General features: G+C 36.3%; 1 protein-coding gene across 1 annotated transcript in view; it reads right to left on the bottom strand.

Annotated features, from left to right (window-relative positions):
* The window catches only part of LOC122801311 (unconventional myosin-VIIa-like), a 951,466-nt gene that overhangs the window by 737,740 nt on the left and 188,699 nt on the right, over positions 1 to 25,027 (bottom strand). Inside the window, 1 exon segment of the mRNA XM_044070855.1 lies at positions 2,846 to 3,056. Coding sequence (XP_043926790.1) covers positions 2,846 to 3,056 — 211 coding nt within the window.

Here is a 25,027-nt window from a genome sequence, read left to right as displayed (position 1 = left end):
AGAAAATCTGCTAAGGCTGCAGCTTCTCTCTCCTCACCTTTCGTACTCACTTTTCTCTGCAGTGCATTTGGCCTCTTTAGTTCTGTTGCCTCTTCTAACAGCATCTCTATACTTGCATTTCCAGTAATAGTTCTTCCTTACTGATCCCCACTCTCCTTACGACAGACAGAACTGGAGATGTCCTATGAAAACTGTGATGTGCAATTATCTCATCTCCTACCTCTTTTTCACATTTTTTTTTTTTTTGCATTTGGGGTCAGGGTGGCACTTCCAATGTGATTATCATCTAGAGGCAATGTTCACACCACTTGGTGGCTAGCCCTTCCATGTTTGTTCTTCCATACCACATAAACACATGCACACTCACACTCACAGCTATGGCTAGTTTAAAGCATCCAATCCACCTACTGCATGTCTTGGGGAGAGGATGGAGCATCCAGAAAAAAAACAACTCAAACACAAGGATCCCATACTCATTCCACACAGAAGGCACCCTGGCTGAGAATCCAGGTGCAGAACCTCTTGCTGTGAGGCAACAACAGTGTTTCTTGCACAATCGTGCCTTATTTTATATATGCAGTTCCTTAATTCCCCAAATGTACATATGTATATACTTCTTATTTTTTGATATTTTAATACTTTAATTCCAGACTTCTGTATCTATATTGAAACTGTGTCCTGTTTATCCCATTTGAAATGTAAACCTCTGTTTTCTTAGTTTTTGCTGGAAATCCAAGCTGTGGTGAAGTGGGCCCACTTTGGATTAGTCCACTGTTGTTGTTGTTGTTGTGTCTTTTGGCTTTTCCCGGTTAGGGGTCACCACAGTGGAACTCCGGTCCGCTAATGATTGGCAGTAGATTTTTCACGAACGCCGAGGTGCCAGCTCGACGTTCAACCTTCAACAAAGGCACGCCCATAGTCCACTGTTAGGATATAAAAATAAATAAATAAATAAAAATTAATAAACATCTAGTGTGGGAAGTACCTGATAAAGAGAAAAAAAACATCTCTTTGTGTGTTTAATATTTCAGTTGTCACACAAAAACAAACTATTGTTGCTTAGCTCAGAATGAGGAAATTGATAGGGGTGGTAAGGCCTGGCCAATAGAGAGCTCTTTGCAGTGTCCATGATCATCTAGAGCCAATGTTCACACCACTTGGTGGATAGCCCTTCCATGTTTGTTCTTCCATACCACATAAACACATGCACACTCACACTCACAGCTATGGCTAGTTTAAAGCATCCAATCCACCTATTGCATGTCTTGAGGAGAGGATGGATCATCCAAAGAAAACCCACTCAAACACAAGGATCCCGTACTCATTCCACACAGAAGGCACCCTGGCTGAGAATCCAGCTACAGAACCCCTTGCTGTGAGGCAACAACACTGTTTCTTGCACAATCATGCCTTATTTTATATATGCAGTTTCTTAATTTCCCGTACTCTCATCCTCTTCTCACTTGTAATACTCAATGTCTCTAACCCACATTTTTTTCTTTTCCTTCCCCCAGTATTTTTTCACTTATCTTTCCTGCTTTTTCTCTTTTCTTACCTTTCTCACCTTTCTTACCTCACAAACTTTTTCCCTTTTGACAGTATTCCAACCTGCATCCCAGCCTAGTAGGTAGATGGACGAGTATTTTAGTTCTAATAAGAACACTCATCCATCCAACTTCTAAACTGAATAAGCTAATTCAAACTTCAACAAGGTATCTTTTCACTATTCCTTCTATAGGCAGGGTATCAGAGAGACACAGTCTCCAAGATCTGCTAGCTAAAGTGATTTTATCAGGACTAATCCTTTGTACTGTGTTTCTTGTTAGTCCAGTTACCTCTAGGTCACAGGTGGGATACCAGACCTGACTCAAGCTTTCTGGAGTACCTCTGTTACCTGTGGATGTGGCGGAAGGGTGAAGCACCAGTAGTAGACCACATTTGTGTGACGTTATCCTCACTACCGACTACCGCTAATGCATAACGAATGAACACCTCCTTCAATAATAAATGATATAGCTTTGCTACATCTTCTGTCAGACCTTTTATACACATCGTTGCATGTGGGAATACACCATTTGCCCAGCCTGTCTGCAGATGTTTTTAATCAATCAGTAGGGTAAAGTCAGCAAATCCATCTGAAGACCAGAAGTGTATGTGTTTTCATTTAAATCTGGGGCTAAGATCACATTGGTATCTGGCTGCCCTAATAGGGTACAGTTTCCTTGACTGGGGATGATATTGGACTGCACTACATTCTACCGCTTCTCATTCTGTTGTTTTTATAGAAGTAAATTAATTCAGAACAGCATCTGAAAGGAAAGTATTAACTTCAATGGTATTTTGACCAAAAATCTTTTTTGTAAAACTGGTGAGTACATTTTCCAACTGAAATTTGGCTAACAAAATCTGTTGCCTTAACTTGACCTTAATGTTAACTTTACTATTGTGTTCAATATTCCTAGGTAGCACAACTTACTGTAGTGTTACTATTTTGCTTATAAGTAAATTGGCATATTCTAAGACTCTACACTACCTGATGTACCAACTAGTAACACCTTTCGTAGTTTATAACATGCATACTTTATTCAAATGGATAATTACTTCCCAAATCATTTCTGTTTTGCAGTGTTTTCTGTAATAACTAGTAACAAACATTATCCATAAAAATTTACAACCTCAACAAAATTGCCAAATTCCTGCAATGCTGCTTATTTAGTAATTAGAACACACACAATTTTGTTACAACTCTACAAAGACACTTGCAAGGATTTGTCTTCTCACTGTTTAGAGCATGCACTAATTTGCTTTTTCTCTGAATAATTTATTATTCAGTGCTATTTTGTACCTTTGGAAATTTGCTCTCTTCATCAATGAGTGAAATGACATTCATAGGCCTGCTTGCAATTATGTCAAGAACTCTCTGATTGTCTGTGAAGTCGATGTGCTGCCAGGGGATATGTTCACGATTATACTCCTCTTGTTCAAGTTTGAAGATGTGACGTACAAAGAACTGCTGTAGGTGTTCATTGGCAACATTGATACACAGCTGCTCAAAGCTGTATGAAACAGAGAAAGAGAGACAAAAACAGTATTGTTGGTGGAATTTCAAAAGCATTACCTTTCTCCCCAGTTCAAAAATGTTAGGCTTACCTATAAACATTCTAGGGAAACTCGGTCATTAATCTGCATATTGTGCTATTTGTACTATAGCAAGGGAGATAATCTGCATCTATATTCCTAAACATGATAAAACCTACTATATCAAACCTCACTTTGCTTAGATTAAATATGAGTGGCTCTGTGCTTATTAATCTTGCTGCCCAAAGAAGGGGAGCCAGTTGTGGCTGAATCAGTATATAAAACGAAGGAAGGAAAATCCAGTTACACTGGTAAATCCAGTCAAATTCTTGATCAGTGTGCAGTAAAAGTCTTGAAACACAGTAGTGATAGTACCCAGTTTCAAACCACAAACAAAGTTACACCAAAACCAGTTTATTCGATAAAGCTTTCGGGTCTACACCCTTCATCAGTATAATTTTACAACAGAAATGAGACATTTAAGTAGGAGAACCAATTAAACAAATGCTTCAGCCCAACCCACTCACTCACTAACCTAAAATTATTTAAAAGGGCAACCCCATACACACAAGAGAATTTTTATATATACACATACAAAGAATTGGTGTAACTTTGTTTGCAGTAAAAGTCTTACAGACACATTCATGTAACATACAGATAAAGTGACATGCATACATACAAGCAGGCATACACCCTACAATATATAATTATGTTATTCTTAAATACACTGTACTCCCAACACACACACACACACACACACACACACACACACACACACACACACACACACACACACACACACACACACATAAACATGCATACAAGCATATACATACAAGCAAACAAAAATACTTATTTCAACAAATACAATGTACTATGTGACACTGTTCCTTCCAAACCACATCAGTAACTATTTAACAATGATCACACATCAATAGTAAGTAAGTCAGTTTTACCCATAGTTGAATTCTGTGTTCATCTATTGCAGTCACTTATATGAATATGTACATCTCAGATGTCTCACTGTAGTAAAAAGTAATAGCCACAATAAAGTATTCCAACTTCCTTTATACAAATAATCTCATTAATCCTGCAATGTCAGAATAATCAGCAAGGTCAGTAGCAGTAAGTTTTATCCACAGACAGCTTGCTGTACCCAGCAGTAATAACTACCTTGTAATCTGTGTACTATGGGAGACATTGATAAAGCTGAATGGCCAAAATGCTGGGCAGCTTTACATTAAAATGAAAATGCCAAAAACAGAGAAGTCAAAAATATTGCAGTACAGTGGGGTCAGGAAATTTGCCCTTTTCTTACTGTACTGCAATCTTGGAGTCAGTATATATAATTAAAAAGGGCCACAATGTGTTGCAATTTTGTTTCACATAAACACACACTTATCACAGCATAGTCCTCCAAAATTAGCCATGTAAAGCTATCTGCCACTTTTATGTGTCTGCATGCCAGGATTTAAAATATAATAATCTTACCTTGCTCCTCCAGCTCTTTCCAACGTGATCATGACATCTACTACCATTGAAAATTTACAAGTTTCTTGCTCCTTGCTATCCCATGATCTACTCAATAAATCAAGAAGATTGTGAGCATGTTGGAGAAGAAAGCCTGTAAACTGATGCACCAGGTTTACAGCAGTTCACACATTGGGCACCACAGCTGCAGATACTTTTGAACTGGTTTGCTGTGGGTCATGATTTAAAGTAAAGAAATGTCATATTTCTTTACTTAAAAAAAAATAAATGCCAGAAAAGCATCCCTGGATGAATGGCATCATAAGTGACTGCTTATTTTGCCAGTGCATAAGGTCAACCGTGACAGAGTGGTATAAATAGGCTGACTATTCATTTTGTCCCATGTATATCAGTTTAGTAACAGGAAGGCCATGTTCTTTTGCTTGACAAATTAAGGTTGGTATGTAGAACTCCATGCACAGTATGTTTGGTTATAACACTGCTTTTATATGTGCCTCCCCCTTTGCCTGTCAACCACTGTGCCTCTCCAGTTAGACTCAGATCCATTCATTCCCTAAGAGTGCGTGTGTGTGTGTGTGTGTGGGGGGTCCCTCATATTTGCCAGGCACTATCATCCAGGTAACCTTTGGAGAGTTTGTGCATCCCAGCTATGACAGCATTTCTGTATGAATGGCCTTAACACTTTTCCTCTGGATGGTGACCTGGACACCTCTATCGCCATAGAGGGTACCGTCTCCAGCTCAAGTAACCACTCCTATGTCCATACCTAAAGTGGCCTCCACATGTTGACTCCAACCCTTCCTTCCACAGGGATTGTGTCCATGCATGGTGTTGTAAGACTGGTTGGCACTCAGATCGTATCCACAGGATAGGGATGCCCATCCTTCCCTATCCTGCCATCAAACCACTAAACAAAATAAACCAGTGAACAAAAGATGGGTTAAATGTGAAAATATGCAATCAAGGGGTTTCATGAGGTAGCCAGATAGATGCTTTAAAACAATGAATTTCTTAGGAAATTCCTAGGAATCGAACATGGATACTTTTCCATGATGAACATCAGGATTAATATCTGAACCCTGCAACTGGCAAAAACAAACTTACAGGACGTAGGCATACTCTGCTATATTAATGGCATCACTAGTCTGTGAGCAGGGTAGTGGGGGAGCACTCTTCTGTTATTTTTAAGGTACTGGTCCCTCTTTTAAAAAAAACAATGAAGCCCTTACTTATCTCAATTTGTTTTGTTTTGGATGTACTTAGCACTTGTTTTAAGGTAATTTATTAATGATTTATCAGTAATATAATGAACTGAATGGTAGTTTAACTGAAAGAAGAATATGAACTATGTTTCTTCCAGAATATTTTCAATAACAAAATTTGTTTTTCTTCCTTATTTGTCCCTTTTCCAGTTTCACAGCCAATTATTTTCAGTTACTGACTTCCTGTTCTTCTGGGAGCTAGGTGTTGTAATTAAACTGCCTAGGGCTAAGTTCTACAATTGTTGAAGCGTTTGTTTGTATTAGGATTGTTCTGACTGGAAAACTTTTCACATATTGGAAATACATAGTGGAACATAACAAATTTTGCTCGGGTGTCTTGCATTAGATCTACAAGCAGGGCAATCCTATGTCTACCAAAGTTAGAAAAATCATTGAAGCTTGTTTAGGTCTAACATCAAGAATAAGACTAGGTCAGCAACAAAGTTCAGTGTCAGTGTGGCCTCGCAGGTAGCATATTTACCTTTGATGCTGGAAGATCAACAGACTATTGGTTCTATTTCCACAACAGGTATAAGGATTCATTTTATAATACTGACATTGCATCACAGAATGAGGAGAGAGAGCTTCATTCTTGAGTTTGGCATCCTACATATGATAGAGTAAACCAAGGACCCATCTGCCTGTGCTGCTGGTAGCTTAGGTGGATGTAAAATATCCCATGACACTTACCAAAAATAGCATGGGTTTATTTTATTTTAATCACATCTTTGATCATCAATCAATGTATAGAAACCTCCAAAGACAAAATCAGCAATGTATCTTGCAGTTTAATTAAGAGAAATCCTCTACATACCCCAAACCTTATTATATAAAACTAGACTTCATCTACCACTTCATATTATTAAGAAAACAAAACTCTGGAAAATCATTTCATTGTCAGAATGCACCAAATTATTTTTCATTCCATACCAAATCCAATTCAAATCTACTTACTGTTTTTTTACCTGTATTTGGCATATTTTCAATAATCTGATTATACACTTTCCAAAACTACTTAATACTTCCACACTCTACAGAAATAATTAATACAGATTTTATATATATAAATATATCTGCTCTAAAGCTAATTTACTTTTCAGGAGTCCCTTAATAGGAAGCTGATGATGATACTGTATCCATATAAAATCTTTCATAAATAAACATTTATTAGCTAGCTACATCCTTTTCCTGCCTCCCTCCTAATGTTTTGCATCCAGTTTAAAACAATTTTGCAGTTTGATAGACCTAGGTCTCCCTCCTTATCTTTAAATGTTTTGGATGCACCTTCTATTTTTTTACCTTCTGCCATACAAGTATAATTTCCCCATGTACTTATTTTAAACCTAACCTCAATGGATTTGCCTCCCATTGTTCTAAAATTGACCTTAATAATAAGCCAAATATGTTCCTAAAAAAATTGCCATGAATTTCTATACTAAAGCTTTAAAGATGAAAAAAAAACAAATAACAAAACTACTGGCTGACTTGTACTTAACTGTTGATTAATTTATCCTTGATACAATACTATTCCTCCAAATCACTGAAAAAATATACTCATGAAATTAATTTCTGACTTTTTGGTATTCAAAATATACCAGCTAAATATGTACCTATGCTATAAACAATATTTTCATCAAAAGGACCTTTTTTCAAATATAAACACTTTATCCTTCCACATACTGGACTTCATTCTTATTTTTTCAAAATCTCATACAACTGTCCCTGCACTCTTTATTCCCCACATTTCACCCAATGGCTTAAACTGATCATTACTAAGCTGAGCTCCCATTAATACCTCATTCTTGCCATATCCACTACTCTTTTGTAAATTTACCTTCCTAAGACTTCCTATTATTCTATGTAATAAGGTAACGTTATGCTTGTTTTACTGATTATACACTACTATGTCATCTAGGTAAATTATAATAGATGCATTATGCACTTCATCAAATGACATATCCCTTTCTTTACACTACAGCACCCCATCTCACCCCTCAACTCACTTTCACTTTTTGACCAGAGTAGACCATTCAACCATTTATCATAGGGATTTTAAAAAAGCATTCATATACACATACTCAGCCCAACCACACACTTTACTGCCCAGTCCCTTTCTTCTCAATATTTTTAGTAAAGCAGTTGAATGAAGAAAACCTGCCTGTGAGATCCCTAACCTGCTTCTAAGGTAGTCCTTTGCTATCTACAATGATGAGAAAGCATTAGTCTATGGGACCGTTTTGAATATATTACTTTCATTATTTTTTTATCCTAATCTGTAACATAGTAACATTGCAATTTATCACAGTTACCAGCTTCTACTCTTCCAAATCAAACCTAACATTTTTATTCTATAATAACATAAAAATTGTCTCACCCACTTGATTGGAATCATTCACTTAAATTTTCACATTTTTTATGTGCTTCTCTGGTTAACACTAATAATAGTGAATTCCATCATTTCCTGGGAACAGACCATGTTCTAATGTCCTTAAAATTATTTGTAATTCAAGCAAAGAAGACTTTTTTATGTCTTGTTTAACTATTTCACCAAAAAAAAAACTCTTTCTACCAAAAAACTCTTCTTCTCTTTCATTTGGTGCTGAAAATTTATTCGAGCCACATTCAAGCCATATTCAACAACCCCTTTTGGCTTAGCCATTGATTTAGTAACCGATCTCCCTTAAATATTGTAGAAACCACCCAATCTCTCCTGTTTCTTCTAACCCCTTTCTTCAAAAGGTATTATATCTGCCACTGACCTTGATACAGTAACACTGGTTCCATACCCAACGAGTGACTTTTAATCACAATTATGAAACATCTTTTCTCTATCTCTCAATAATGCTTCTCAGTCCAACTATTACTGCCTAATATTAGCATTACAGATATCCTCATAGCTTAGTGGTTAAGTGCTGTGATTGTATTGTACAGGGTCATGGGTTCAAAACCTGCATGGGCTGCTTATTTGGAGTGGGAGGATGACAGAATGGTTAAAGTGTTACCTTGCAGACACAAGGTGCATGGTTTGATTCGCACATAGGGTAATTGGCTAGGCTTAAAATGGCCCACAAGGGCAATTAGCCTAGTACTAATCTATGAACCTATGAACCTCTATTACACTGTCCTTCAATTCCGTCCTTCATTTTTTTTTGCGTTATGCCTTCATTTATATTCTGACTGCAACTTTTTCTTTTACTCCTCCTATGAAATTATAAGAGAAGAAGAAGCCCACCTAACAGCAACATAGTCCTGTCTTAGTTTACTCAAGTAAGGATGATTCCCACATCTTTCATAACTGCCACATATTAGTTTAAAAATTCTCAATCCAGTTGTTTCAAAATATTAGTAAGTTTCTATCTCAGATATATGATCTGAAAACACTATATTTTATCTCAGCCTGTCCTGAAAAATAGATTTACACAAACGCAATTCATGTATTTAATGACACCTTAAAAGAAAATTCTGTTTGGCCTCTGAATGCTGATTGATGTAACTCAATAAGTTGTTTGCATTTTTCCTCATATCCATATATTTTTGTTTCTACCTATCCTAGCTCTTAGTTTGCCAAAGGCTTATTTTCACCCACAATTTATTGTGGGCTTGCAGGATTAGTACAGGCAAATACATTAATTAACCTCCACATATGAATCTGAGTTAGAAATGTACTACCACACACCTCCCATATATATAACATATTTTGCAAACTTTACCAGTTACTTGAAAATACAGCTCCTGAGTAAATATCTAGCAATAAAGAATATTACTCCCCCTCCCTCCAAAAATTTATCTTTCTGCTTTTACTTTTTTCTACTCTGTTGTATTCCTAATATTTTGTGGTCATTTTTTTTTCATTCTTTGCTACTACTAGTATCTTGCAATAAATAAATAAATACATTTCTGCTCTCTACTTCCATATACAAAATAGAATACATCTTCTTACTTTATTATGCAGACTGTTAACACTTATTCTAAACATCATGAGATGTTACAGTAGTCCTGTTCCTTTATAATTTTTTTTCATCTTTTTTTTTATCTTTTTCATATTGCTTCCTCCTCCCCCTCTTCTTGCTCCTACATTTCGTAGTTTTTAATTCCAAAAATCTTCTGTTAAAATCACTAGATTAATTTTTTATTACAATTACAGGAGAGATATTACATTAGTGTAGGCATATACAGTTATTACTCTCCAGATATGAATGTGAATTTAAAATGTTCTACTACACATCTCTTAGATCTATAAAATATTTCATAACCATCACACACATACTAGTAAATATTATTGCTATCCCAAAGAAACATCTATCACAAAAGAACAGAAACATCTCTATCCTAAAATATTTCTATTTTTGCTTTTTTTCCTCTCAACTGCATTCCTAACATCTTGCCATAAGTAAATATTTTCTGCTTTCTGCTTCCATAGCTAATATACAATATGTCTTACTTCATTATGCAGGCTATCAGCATTAATTGCCAACAACATTGTGAGATGTGAAGGTAGTCTTGTGCCTATTTTAGATTTTTTTATCGTTTTTTATCGTTTTTATACTGCTATCCCCTTCCCATTTTTATCTTCTCATTCTGCATCCTGTCATATCACTGGGGAAGGCATGCAGCCAGATGCATATCTGTTTGAAAACCTGAGAAGGTTCTAGAGCTTCTTGATGCACATCATCTTCATTACCATTACTAATATGTTGAAAATGATTCTATAGACAATCTGCTCCCAAATTAGATCACTTCCACATTTTGAACGTTTTAAAACAACTCATCAGATCATGCACACTCTTCCTACACATTCCCAGGCCAATTTCACACATTCTCTGTTAAAATGACTCAGTTTGCCACAGAAAAAAATGTGCATCTCACCAACACAATGAATGGACCCCACAATCCTTTATTCCAGCAACCCATCTTTCACTTTTTCACAGCCCCTTCCCATTCCCAGTCCATATCCCTGGTCTGTCTTTAATTTTTAGCAGTCATTGTATTACAGTACATATACTTCCTCAGTCATGTTCCTTCATCTTCTTTCACAAACAACAATCTTGATCAAAGTTAATTCTCCCGCATCTTTTCAAATGTAAATTATATGCAATAAAAATCATGTAGCATAATTTGTTTGCTTTTGACAAAGTTGTGCATTAGTTTGTAAAGCATGATCTGTCTCTAAACTTAAATTATAGAAATATTCAGAAAAAAATTGCACTAATGGAACTTGCAATATTTTCATACCCAAAGTTATTATCATTTTAGTGCAGAAATCATACCTATCAATCAAAATCATAAAAAAATATATTCTAATGTTGACCTTCCTGGCACCCTTCTTTCCCCTCCTTCTGAGATCTTAATTCTGTTCGACACAAACACTACCGTGAAGCTGAAAACTGGAATGTTAAGTCCACACCTCCTAGAAAGCTATTGACTTCCACAAATGTTTTTGAAGTCTGCATTTTTGATACTATTTTATTCCAAAGTCAGTCAGACTCACCACTAGATGTAAGTTGTTCATTATTTAAATTCAGCAGCTTTTGAATTGGCAACTTCTCTCCTCCAAGATCCTTCACTACTGACTGTCCTCCTCTACTTTACTCCAAATTACATCACTCCATGTCCCTGACACCTTATTGTCCACAAGCAGTAGAGTAAGGGAATTTCTCTGGTGCACTGACCACTTTCCTCTAGTCAGGATGAGCATTACCTTCTCTTTCCCCTGAAAAGGGGCTATAAGCCTAGTGGGACTACCACAGTCAACAGAAGCACACATAAAAGAGGCCTTATATTTTTATGTTCGTATGTATTTGAATGTTTATAGCTCACTTAACAAAAGAAATGAATTTGAATCAATTATTAACAGAGATAGTTTTAAGGTTATCACAAAGACAAAGAATTCCTAATACAACTGACTGCCTAAATTTAATCTATGTTCTGTATAATTCATGTAGAGGTGGTGGAATCTCAGTAGTTTCACATATGTCCATAAAGGGCTATGTGGTGTTCAAAGACTGACTTAGAAATGATGGCCTTAATAATATGTAATTAAGATGGTATTGCTGCACTGTGGAGAATAGTATGTTATTTTATTCCAAATATGAATGTGAAACGACATAATGTATTGTCTTTATCAAAGACAAATTGCCATAGCTTTTGTACAAGTCTGTGTTAAGCTCTCTTGGAAGATGCTGGTGTCTTGGGGGAATCTATAATAGCACTCAATTTACAGTCAACTGTGAACTTGATAAGCCAGAGGTCTGGAACATTAGCCATGATTACTGGGATGCCAAACAGGAGCAGGATCAGCATGGCCCTCCTCAAGGCAGACCAACATCTGACCCATGGAACTAATGACCCATCAGGTTAAGAAGCCTAACATGCAAAGCCATTGAATGAATTTTCTTGGAAATGATAAACAAGGACATTAGCAACCTATAGACATTGGAATCATCTCAGTTCAGCTTTGTTAAGGGAAAGTCATGCCTACTTAAGCTGGTAGACTTCTTTGAGAGGGCTGGTGACTTGTGTCTTGGTGGAGGTGGTCTCACTGATCCTGACTTCTTGGGTCCTGTCTGCGAGCCAGCTGGCAGTCCATTGAGCTATATAGGGTTTATGCCTAATTCAGAGACCTTGCTCAAAAATGCCTTAGTCTGGTATTCTATTGAATGCATTGGCCAAGTCAGGATATGCAGTGTGCACTGTTTACCCTTGACCATTGCCTTGATAATGTTCTCAAAGAAGTTTACCAGGTTAAGTAGTAAGCCAAATTCTGATGGTCCCTGTGTCTGTTGGTTGCCAGTACGTTTATTTGTCATTTCTATTATTAGTTATTACATGGGTTTGCATATTAGAGTTGTTAGTCTGATAGGACTTTAGTTCCTGGGACTGTTGTTGGTCCATCCTTGTACAGGGGAATGACTGTTGCAGTCCTTCATTCACTTGAAATGTAGCCTGTTTCAAGGCTATAGTTGAAGAGTGTCTCAAGTTGTCCTGCTAGGTTATGTTAGACTATTCAGGAGGCAACCGGGGATGTTGTTGGGATCTCTAGAAGGGGTGTACTTGGCTTTATGATTGCTGCCAGTAGCAGGTCCTGGCTAATAGTTGGGGGATGAAAGCTGGAGGATATTTCACCTGGAGTAGCTGGGTGGAGTTGAGGATGAAGTTGGAGCTGAATTTATCAGCCAGTAGATTTGCTATGTCAGCCTGATTGGTGAAGGTGGTACCATTCACCACCAGTTCAGCACACACCTGTGCATTACCTTTAAAGTTCCAGACATGGCTGAAGAAGGCCGTCTGATTGTCCTTAACCTGTCCTGTAAGGCTATCCCTACCTCATACTTCACCTTGTTAGACTTAATTAGACTTCTTAGTTTCTTGTTTGATTGTATAAGAAAACACTTGTTTATAAGGGAGTTGCTCTTCCTGATTTTGGCCATTAGTTCTTATTTTATTTTATTACATACCATATTCAGGTGAGGATTCTATCAGTTGGGTTTGTTTTTTGTTTGTTTTTCATTTGTTTTGGCTTTGATTCTGGTAGGTATGGCAGCCTTTATGCAGCCATTCACATGTTTGTATGGGGACTTCGTGAATAATACTGCATGGGTAGCTGTGGTCTCAGGATTGGGGGGGGGGGGCTTGAATTCTGACAAATTGTCACTTAATAGGATGTAGTTTACCTTAGAATAGTTCCTGTTACTGCTACAGCAGGGTTTTCTGGGCTTGATTTTTACTTCAAAGGAGACAATTTTGTGATCTGACCTCACTAGTGAGGACATGACACAAGGTGGCAGTGCAATGCTGTCCTATGGTGGTGAGGACCAGAACCAGTATGTTTGATTGACTGGTTGGAGCATGCATTATCTGTCCCAGGGTGCTTGTGTGAATGACGTCCAGGAATTATTGTGCCAGTGAGTTTGAGGCAGTGTTAAGTTTCAGTCTATACAGGGGTAGTTAAAGTCACCCATGAGTAGGGTGTTTGGTTGGATGATGAGCCCTTCTAGTAGGTAAGAGCTGTGAGACTCTAGGAACAAAGATGGTGACTTGTAGCTAGCCATGATATAGTGACAGACTGCATCGATGGTGACTTACACGTGGATGAGTTCCATAGTATTATTCTGTTTAATTGACTTGGAGGTATGCTTATTGCTAATATGGATCAAGACACCTCCACCTTTGTCCCTAGTCTGTGCTGTTGTTGGTCAAAATGTGTGGAAGATATCATAGCTTTGCACTGCTGGAGTACTTTTTAAGTCTTTAAACCAAGTCTTCTTCATGGCATAGATATCTACACTCTCCAGAGTGAGGAGATCTTGAAGGGTGTGATTTTTTTATATAGGCTGCTAGCATTGAGCAGTAATACCTTATAATAGTTTGGAGACCTTTTCACAGAGTTGGCAGTTTTGTCTTTTTGGCATTGCTTAAAAAAGGCTCTAAGGGGTGGCTAAAGTTTTAGCCACTATGCAAAAGACTAGGGGGGGCAAGTGCAACCCATCTTTGAAAAGCAGTGTGGTCTGTTGAACATGTCCTCCCATGCTGACAGATATTAGATCTCCTGGAGTGACACCAGACACTAAACCGATTATTAAAATCAGTCATGGCCAATGCAAGGCTCGTTTTGTCTGTGACACATATTCTGAGAGAGCCAATTCATATAGTCAAGTACCTGGGGTGCAATGACTAGTATTACATTAGAGAGCTGGACAAATATATTTGATTCTAGAAATGGTTTTGATTGAGTCAAAACAAGGCAGTTAACCTCAATGACCATGTAAGGGACTGTGACATAATATATATCCATATGTCTCAAGTGTACTTCATTACGAGGAACGTATCTCATTTGGGGTCTTAAAATGTTCACGTTCCTCGAAGTTCCTCAAAGTTCCACATTGAAAGACTCTGCCACATTCAGTGTTAGGATTTTTTTTACGTGAAATCCATTGTAAACAGAAATGAATCATTAATTCATAAAAGATCTTCTTTATAAGTAAAACCAGCATATTTTAACCATCCTATGACCTTCTTAGTTGAAAGTGTTAGTAAGTCATTAGTATGTGTTCCACATTTTGCTCATTTGTTCCACATTATGAGGGCTAGTTTTCTTCATTTTGGAGATGGAAGGTTGAGATCTATGTATATATCACTAATGTAATGTGACATGTAATATATATCACTAATGTAACGTGACATGTAATATATATCACTAATGTAATCTGACATGTAATATATATCACTAATGTAATCTGACATGTAATATATATCACTAAAAATATTGAAGATTAAATATGAGTAGAAACAGAAGTCTGAGTCTCCTATATGGTGGAACAAACTTTAGGGTAACTGAGAAAAAAAGAAAAAAAAACTTTTGCCAGGCACATGATATCCAACCTACCTAAGACATAGATGGACTACCTCTGGCAGAAGAACATGTGTGTGTGTGTGTGTGTGTGTGTGTGTGTGTGTGTGTGTGTGTGTGTGTGTGTGTGTGTGTGTGTGTGTGTGTGTGTGTGGGGAGGTCCAAATCCCTTACATGGTCACTGGGATTAATTGTCTTCTTATGACCCATCAGAAGTAGCTGAGACCCACCAAATGATGACAAAAATGTACATTAAAAGAAATATTAAATTATTATAAAAAATAAAATATTAAAACAAAATGCTAGTTTAACAGTCTTATAAAAATAAAAACAAAATGTAGTACACAATTTGCAAAAATAGCAGCGACCATGTACTTGCTAAAATAACTAATAAGAATGTTGTCAGACTACTAAAAACAAAACCATAAATAAATCACATAAGCCAATAAATTAGTATAAAACCAGAATAAATATTATAAACTATAACTGGTAAAGCTAAGCCACTGAATCCTGATATAATACCACAGTTAAGATAACCAGTGTAGTTTATCTCAGCATTCAAAAAAGTCCCCTTTTAGTTTCAAAGCACTGTACACATATTGATAGTTTGAATTAAAAAAAAAAAGAATAATTAATTTCAATCCTGCTAAACAAATCAGTCTTCCCTCAATAGTATATTGTGTCAGTCCCAGTTAAAACAAATTCTAAATGAGAGAAACACTGCCAGTTTAGAAGTAACAAGATTAAATCAATATAAACTTTAAAACTTGAAGCATAATCTCTTGTCTATCATTTGGTAAGTACTAACTGAACTTCAGTATTATTGTTTACACCTGAAATAAAATTTTTGAACTCAGTGTAACACTTGACAAGTTCTAAAATCCAGGGCATTAATCAAAAAACAAAACAGGACAACATCCAAATGGAAACAGAAATAAATCAAAAGCTCATAAAACTGTGCACAGAATGTGCTATTAAAGTGGCAGAAATCACCAGCCATTTATATATTATGCTTCTTAGATTTATAATGCAAACACCTTTCAAAAGCTCAGAAAAAAATGCATCAGTTACAAATAAAAGCATAATATTTTTCAATTTTTGCTTGTCTGTCCAATTAACAGGTCAATGAAGAGGGTAAAACAGCTGACCATAGTTTATACAGCTGCACGGATAATGATAGGCAATTATAATAAACACTGGGATAAAGTAGAGGACTCCAAGCTTTCCATACAAGATGCCCTGGAGACGGTTATCTTACCTGTGTATGAAGATTGAACTCATAAGCTTCAATTGCCTTATCTCACAACAAGCAAAGATCCTCCAAAGGAAATGACTATCAATGAGTTCTGCCAGCAGTGATGCCCTTTTGGGCGGAATTTTCCCCTTCTTGGAGTTAGTATGATCATGGAGTTGATATATATAAGTTCAGGGGTATGGGGGGCCTGCCCATCACATCAGAGAGTACAGGGGGACATGCCCCTCTGAAAAAAACTTCTAAAAAAGTGTTTTTCGAGTGTTTTTTTTGGCAAATGCAGTTCAGGGATTGCAATCTTTAGTGTATTTAGTTTCATCCACTCATAGTGAAAGCCCCAGAGAATACCTTTCTTTTCTGGAGCTCTGCACAGATTGCTTGGCTCCATCCCACCTACCTCAGTGCTCATCATCTAAAGGTTTCCAGTTGATTACAAAGAAATATACTGTTGATTTTTGACTTACTTTGATTGCACTGTTTACTGACAACATTTCAGTCTTAGTACTTGAAACCAGCAATAACTCTCTGTTTTCAATTACTAAAATAAAATTAATTAACAATTTTCACTGCTAATTCTATTCAAAAGAGTTTTGTGTCATCAAGAATCATATATGCGAAAGAAGATAACCACAATTGAAAGCAAAAAAATACAATGTACATGTAGACTGCCACCACCATTTTCCATGACTGAGCTTAGTTAAGGTCCTAATTTGCGAGATATATAGGCCAGTTTTATTCGCAGTGTTGAATTCACCCTAGTGACTTGTGGCAAGTTCTTGATTAGAACCTAAGCTTTTGATCCAGGACAGTCACTGCTATAGCCTGAATAAGAATTGGTTAGTGAGGACAGAACAGCACTATTATTTAACTATGTTTTCAGTATCCTTGGACAATTTGCATTGTGGCAATTAAGCCATGATTCATGAAAAGTGAGTTTTATTACTGATATACTTATGTTTAAGATATATAACAGGAACAGCTTTTTCAGAGCTGAATTTTGGGGTGGGATAAAAGAGTGTGTGTATATTTGAGGAGATGAGGTATAAGATAAGAGGAAAAGACCAGTGCTGAGTTTGATATTATCAGCAGGAAACAGCAGTTGATGGAGAAATAGAAAAAAAGAAGAGAGAAAAAGTATTAAAATGTGATGATTCTGGCAAAGGTATGTGGGTGTTTAAAGCTGGGGAAGGAAAACAGTTATAATTGGGAACTGTTGCTTCATTAGGTAATTAGCTTCAGCCTATCAAAGCAGTAGAATGACAGTACAGTAGAAGGATAATATATTTTAAAAAGATTTGCTAATAAAATATTTAATGTCAGACAACTGGTATGTGAGTAGGTGGTATATGATGTAATGGGGGCTGGTGGTAGGAGCAGTGGTCATGCTGCTCTTATGTTTTTAATTGGGGGAAGGGGTCTGTCTTTTTGGCCCAAAGGGAAGACACCTAAATAATATAGGTAATTCCCATAGGCATCATATGCACTGATGTTTTGTGCAGATGAGTTGCATGGCACAGCACGGATCTGAATTTTGGTAGCATGTTTTACTATAGTTTATTTTATTTTGTGGGGTTATATTATTTGTACCAATATTGTTACATTTAGTCAATTTACACCTGATAACGTACATTCAGTTATGGACTTTAGGTGTGACCTCCTTACCAGCCTCATTGGAAATGGCTGCACACTAGAAACAGTCAAGTTAAATGAGAGCTTGCATACTTTTATTATCACCCTGAGAGACCTGCATATGCTTGTAACCCGCATCTATAATAAAACATCATCACTGGATTAAATTTATAAATCTTGGTATAGGCCTGAAATGAAACAAAGTGATGGTTATATTTTCCAAGAAGGCAGCTATTGCTTTGGAAAGACAGGAGCCAAAAATGATAACAGGAATAGTGCAGATGGTTATAGCTGGGATCTGCACTGATGGGTTTTTATTCCTAAGTCCTTCTGTCAGCATTAGGTGTGTGAATGCTTGGTCCTGCACTGAACCCCTATCTCACAGTAGTGGCCCCCATCAGCCAGGAGCAGTTACCTACGGGCAGTACTCTCATTTAGCAATGACTGCTGCTTCCAGTAGCAGCTACCATCCTGTGATTACCTGTAGATGCAGTTGACATCCCCCAGTGAGCTACATATGTAGCTCCTGTCCCACAGTGGCTTGTCTATGGCTCCTTCAGTGATGCTATCCATACAGAGAGTTAATGTCTCCATAGCACAAGTTGCCTGTAGGGATACAGCATCCATCCTACTCTGACTGTTATGTTCAGATGCAGCTGTCATTCCACAGTAACAGTTCCATTCCATTCAAAAAAGAGAGTTACTTACATTTGTGGTTCCTGTCCTGCAGTTTCCTATAGGTATAGTTCCCTGAGTTACAGTTATTTCCCAAAATAACTTTAGTCTCACAGAGATAATTATTTACAGACCAAATTCATATTCCACATTGAAAGGTATTCACAGATTCAACTATCATCCCATACTGAATGTTACTTACAAATACAGTTTTCTCACCACAATGACTGTTATATGGTTCCCACCTCACAGTGACACTTAACAAACCCTACTGTTCTTATCCAGCAGTGACTATTACCTTCCAGCAGTGGCAGTTACAAAAGCAGTTTAAAATTTAAAAATTGTATGTGATTACCTCAAATTACAACTAGATAAAAGATACAGTGATTGTGTAAAAAGATAAACCAGCTGCTTATTAATCCTTATCCATTACTGACTTTGTCAAACTTTATGCTCAGGTAGAAAAAAGAGCATCTTGACATAATGTATGAGTATGAAAATATGTGTGAATATACTTATGGTAAGAGGTGTTGGTAGAAACAGACCACACATCATTACAGAGTACATTCAAGTAATCACCTTTCAGATTGTGGAGAATGCTTTTGCTATTGCAAATACGTGACTTACTTATGACGTATACACCAAGGAAAAATATACATGTAGATGAAATTGTTGAATATTCATATTTGCTAGATAACAATTTAGACTTTGGAAACGCCAAGAATTTAATGAATACAAAAGTAAATGTGCAAAGCTTTCAGGTGAATACCCTTCTTCAGTGCATATAGTTAAAACCATTCACTTTATAAAGCATTTAAAGAACATCATGTGACACATTCCTCAATCAAATACTATTTTCAATTAAGCAATTATAACATTTCAGATCTTTAAAGTCATAAACACAGTGATATATAAATATATAAGTAATGAAGAAATATGAATAAAAATTTACCTATATTGTATTTGCTTTTAACCAAAATAGACTTAATACTGCGGTGGTGGTGCTGCGGTAGCATTGTCACCTCACAATTAGACGTTGCCCATTCGATTCTCAGTTAAAGCGTCTTCTGTGTGGCGACATGCGTGAATGGGCGTTCCTTCGTTGAAGGTTGTGCATTAGGTCCGGCAAGCCAGCATGTAAAAATCTACTGCCAATCATTAGCGGACTGGAGTTCCGCTGTGGTGACCCCTAACCGGGAAAAGCCAAAAGACACAAACAAACTGATGGCAGCATTGATACCAGGTGCAAGATCTGCTTGTAAACGTATGATCCAGTTGTATTCCTTAGTTTCTAAGACATTATTTATATCTCCACCACTGATATTTCTATGGGCTATATCCATTCCCTAAATTTAAATTCATGTTCAGACCCATATTTAGCATTATGCTTATCTAAAGCATTAGTAGAGGTATTCCTACGTACCTCTGATTGATGTTCAGTTATATGTTCTTTTAATTTACAGCTACACTTAACTAAGTAGAATGCAAGACATTTAATGCAGGTAGCTAGATAAACTACATTTATGGTGTTGCAAGTGGCAAAACATTTAAAAAGAAACTCTTTTTTAGTCCTTGAATGTATAGCTTCATAGGCTGGTACAGAGCTATCTGCCCGAAGGCATATATTAGCCCAGCCACGTTGTGCGGTATTCACCGCCCCTTTAGTAGTTCCCTAGACCCTTGTACTAGCAGCTAGTACCCTTGGCCCCTATCTAGTAGTGCTGTTGGTGTGATCTCCGGTGTGAACTTTCTGTTACCCATCCACTCATCAAGGTTCCTCTTGAAGAGTGATAGTGAGGGGCTCTGTCTTATGTAGATCGGGACCCTTTTCCATAGTAAGGGAAGTCTCTGCAAAGGGAATCTATCCCTCCAGCATGTTCTATTCATTGTTGTGTTGAGGTTTATATCCCTAGAGCGTGTAGCTTGAGTAGATTTGGTTTTATTAAGATGGAGCATGTTCAACAATTCTGGGTTGGTATAAAGTTGTTATCACTAAAGATGTATCTACAACAGACACAACTGTGACAAAGAAAAGTTCCCCATTTTTTACTAATATAGCAACTATTCATACTTATGGTAGAATTCACATCTTTGTAACAGTCTCTTTTTCAGACTTTGACAATTCCTATAGGCAAAACTGGATCTGCTACCAATAAATTGTTTTATTTCTGGCATAGCCTCCAAAATATTACAATTCTTAGAAATTATTATTTTAACATCATTAGTTCTTCTGCTGTAGGTGGTAACATATCTTAGATGATTTATGGATATTATAACCAGAGCTCTGATTAATACACTTAAGGACTTCCCAAAACTTGGTTAAGTATAAAGAGACTTTATAATTCTTTCCCCTAGTTTTGAACTGCTTGGTCATATGTATCTCTTGAACTCACTGTTCTGTTTATGTGCTGGGGATTCAAAGTGGTTGAAATTTTCTTTTCTCCAGATTTGTGTATATATATATATATATATATATATATATATATATATATATATATATATATGGGTCTACTTCACATGACTGAAATTTCATTTGACTGACTTTCATTTGACTAAGACCAAAATACCGAATTTTCAAAAAACTGAAAACTCACGACTGAAACTCAAAATACTAAAACCTTATAATACTAAATTTAAAAATACTAACTTGTAAGCCACAGGCATGCACACTTACAACACCAATGATTAACTCTTTCCAGAACTACTTACGTACCAAAACAGAAACCGGATGATATAAAACCAAACTAGGTGGGGGGGGGTGCACCCCCCACCCCCCCAATGTGATAGGGCTGAGCCCCCACAACTGTATATACTAACTCCAGGATCACACTATAGTGGGGAAAAGGGCATATACCTTTTACTTATGTTACAGTAGTCTACACTCTACTGCTGGGAACGCACAAAACATCTGCCATATTACTTGAGATACTTCCCATAAGAATGTAACAGACATACCCACATTTAGAAACACTACAACACTACTTGCTACATGACTATCGGTATTCTGACAATCAGCACTATAAGTTACAGTAATCTTTTTTTATCACAATCAAGTCACAGGAGAAGGGAAACCCACAACATGTCAATGGCTTGCAATTTTGTGTAATGAGAGTCAGTTAAATGAGTTATCGGTATTTTGAAAATTTGATATTATAGTCTCGGTCAAATGAAATTCTGTCAAATTAAATTTCAGTCATGAGAAGTAGACCCAGTATATATATATATATATATATATATATATATATATATATATATATATATATATATATATATATATATATATATATATATATAGGTTTACTGTCATATGTTCGACACTACTGTGGCCGAAAGTGCATATATCCGAAGAAAATGTTTGGAAATCACAACACTGAACACAGTAAATGCTGAACTGAGCATTTCAGTGAAGTCAAATATCGAACATTTCAACTTCACTGAAATTCTCTTAGCTGCTAAACATATTTGAACATGTTTTGCAGGGGGGCAAGCCCCCCTGCACCCCTCACCCCCCTACTTATATATACAAACTCTACTACACTGAGGAAAGGGTACATTTCCCAATCCTCACTATAGTGTGATCTGCACTACACTGTCAAACCTTGCTATAGCGGCTGTTCGCTATTGTAAGTTTCGGTACTCGCACTAATGGTTCTGCTACCTGATTTATGCACATATGTTGATCACACATAGTGCGATCGACTATGTGATTCTAAACTATAAATATATATATATATATATATATCTATATATATATATATATATATATATATATATATATACACAGGATTGTATGTGTGTGTATGGGATTTGGTAGACGTGACTGTTACAGTTATGCTAAGGCTTTGAGCAAGTTGTTTAAAGCTTCACTAAGTTTGTTCTCATCAAAACTCTGGGAAATGACTAAAAGTTATACTTTCAATGTTTGGGATTATAGATGCTACAGTATCTGATAATGGTACTTTGTATATAATTATGGATTTAAGAGATGTTTAGAGCAGTAAGAATTTCAATGCATGTCCTTTGTTTCTAAAAGTCTGGTCTAATATTTAAGTAAAAAGGATTCTCTTGGCTATTAAAAACTTATGGAGAACTTATGCAGTGTTAATAGTCTGTTACCTTGACATATACTTTGCTTTATTGAAATAAAGGAATACTCCAGTACAAGTTGTAGGCCCTTCACCAGCTCAAATTAATGATGGCACATACATTAAAGAAAATAATTTCCACATCTGCTTCCTTATTGATGTTTGTAAATTTGACTTAAGGTAGAGCAGACAAAAATGCAACTACTCAAGACATAACTACTACTGTGCTGAAGGACCAAGACATCTGTTTTCCTAAAGCAAAGTCGACAGAGTGAAAATACAGTTAGTTTCCCATGTAAGCAACCAGAAGGAATAAATGTGAACAGATAGAGCAACACAATTTGCTGTGTGTATTTAAGATAAAAAGCTGTTGAAGAGAATGCAGGCAGAAATGTTCAAGAATTTGTCTTTAATTATTGCACCGAATACAGAGACTGTGTTTATGATGCCTACTTACCCCGAGGTTCTCCGTAACAGAAAAAACAAATAATAAAGAAGTGTCCCAAAAGGCAATTGCACCAAGAGCTGAAAAAAAGATTGAGTCAATGTTCTGAATATCATAAAATACTACCTGATAATCTGTTTTCTGAAGTTCCACAGAAATCAGAAGTGGATGCCAAAGAATTCATCGAGTATTTACTCTTTGGATCATTGCTCAAGAGAACAGACATATACTCAGACAGTTCAAAAGAATAAAAATATTAAATGAAAATGAATAATGCATAAATGTGCTGCTGCTGTACTAATAAAGTCCTTTGTAGCTGATAAAAACAAATGTCATACTATTAAAAATATAAAATCTGAAAGCAGTTTCCAACAGTTGTGTAACATTTTTCTTTTAAAAAGGCGGGTAGGTAATACATGTATGCACATTTTTAAGTGGTGCCTCTATTAGCTTTTATCAAAATTCTGAAATGTACATCATGTGGTCTGACAGCCTGTATGCTGGTGAGGCTGTCTCACATCTTTATTGAGCATCCTGAATATGAAATAATACAACTATTAATTTACAGCTCCCATCCCAAAGCGACTATTGCGCACAGATAACTGCTCCACACCTAAGTACCAGTTTATAGATATAGCTCCACCCGTATAATGACTGTCAGTTTAGATATACATAACCTATCCCACACAGTCAGTACTTTGATACACAGATAAATATAAAGGAAAAGTACAAAATAAGTAATTTACTGATGACCCAAAAAAGTTTTATAAAGAATTGGGAAACAAGGTAAAAGGAATTGAAAGACCACCAAAAAGACAAACTAGATACATTTTGGAGAAGTATCTATGAAGATTCTGTGGAACATAACAAAGATGCTAAATGGATAGAAGAAGAAAAAGAAAGAAGTTTAAAGGTACAGGATATGAAATGAGATGAAGTAACAGGCAAGAGACTGAAATAAAGTTAAGAAATGCCTCAAATTAGAAAACCCCAGGCCCAGATGCAGTACCTAACTTCTGGTTAAAAGTATTAACATCTTTGCATGAAGAGTTAGCCATGAGTAAGAACTATTTGCATGCATGCCACGAACAGACACCAACCTGGCTAACAACAGGAAAAACAATGCTTAAAAGTGAACCTGCAAGCTACCCTAAAAATTATAGACCAATAACTTGCCTTCCGACGACGTATACACTGTACACTGGAATTGATGCTGACAGAGTCTATAGTCATTTAGTAGAAAACTCAATTATGGCAATAGAACAAAAGTGCAATAAAAGAAAGTCATATGGGACAAAGGATCATTTACTGTTAATTAAATGTAAATAAAACTTTCTGGTGAACCACCACAGCTAAAATCTTTCTTTATTTTAAAAGTGAAGACAAAACAATATTAATAAAGAAAGATTTTAGCTGTGGTGGTTCACCAGGAAGTTTTATTTACATTAATTTTGTTCTGCCTTGTACACCTTTGCAGCACAAAGAAAACATCAGCTTGGGACAAGAATGTGATATAAAAGAACTTGAGCAAGAGGGAGTGTATAAATATGTGGGAACTGATGAAGGATCAACAATAAAACATGAACAAATGTGAATAAAACTTAGCAAGGAGTACTTTAGAAGACTTAATTTAATTTTGAAAATGACACTGATATCTAGGAACAAAATCCAAGCTATAAACTAATTTTCTCTTTCTGTCCTGACTTACAGTTTTGGAGTGATTGACTGGCCCCAAAATGTGTTGGATAGATTAGATAGGAAAAC

Source organism: Protopterus annectens, chromosome 4.part1, assembly GCF_019279795.1.
Source record: "Protopterus annectens isolate FY-2018-M chromosome 4.part1, PAN1.0, whole genome shotgun sequence".
Lineage (NCBI taxonomy): Eukaryota > Metazoa > Chordata > Ceratodontiformes > Protopteridae > Protopterus > Protopterus annectens.
The sequence above is the reverse complement of the archived record's forward strand: the minus strand, read 5'-3'. Positions and strand labels throughout refer to the sequence as shown.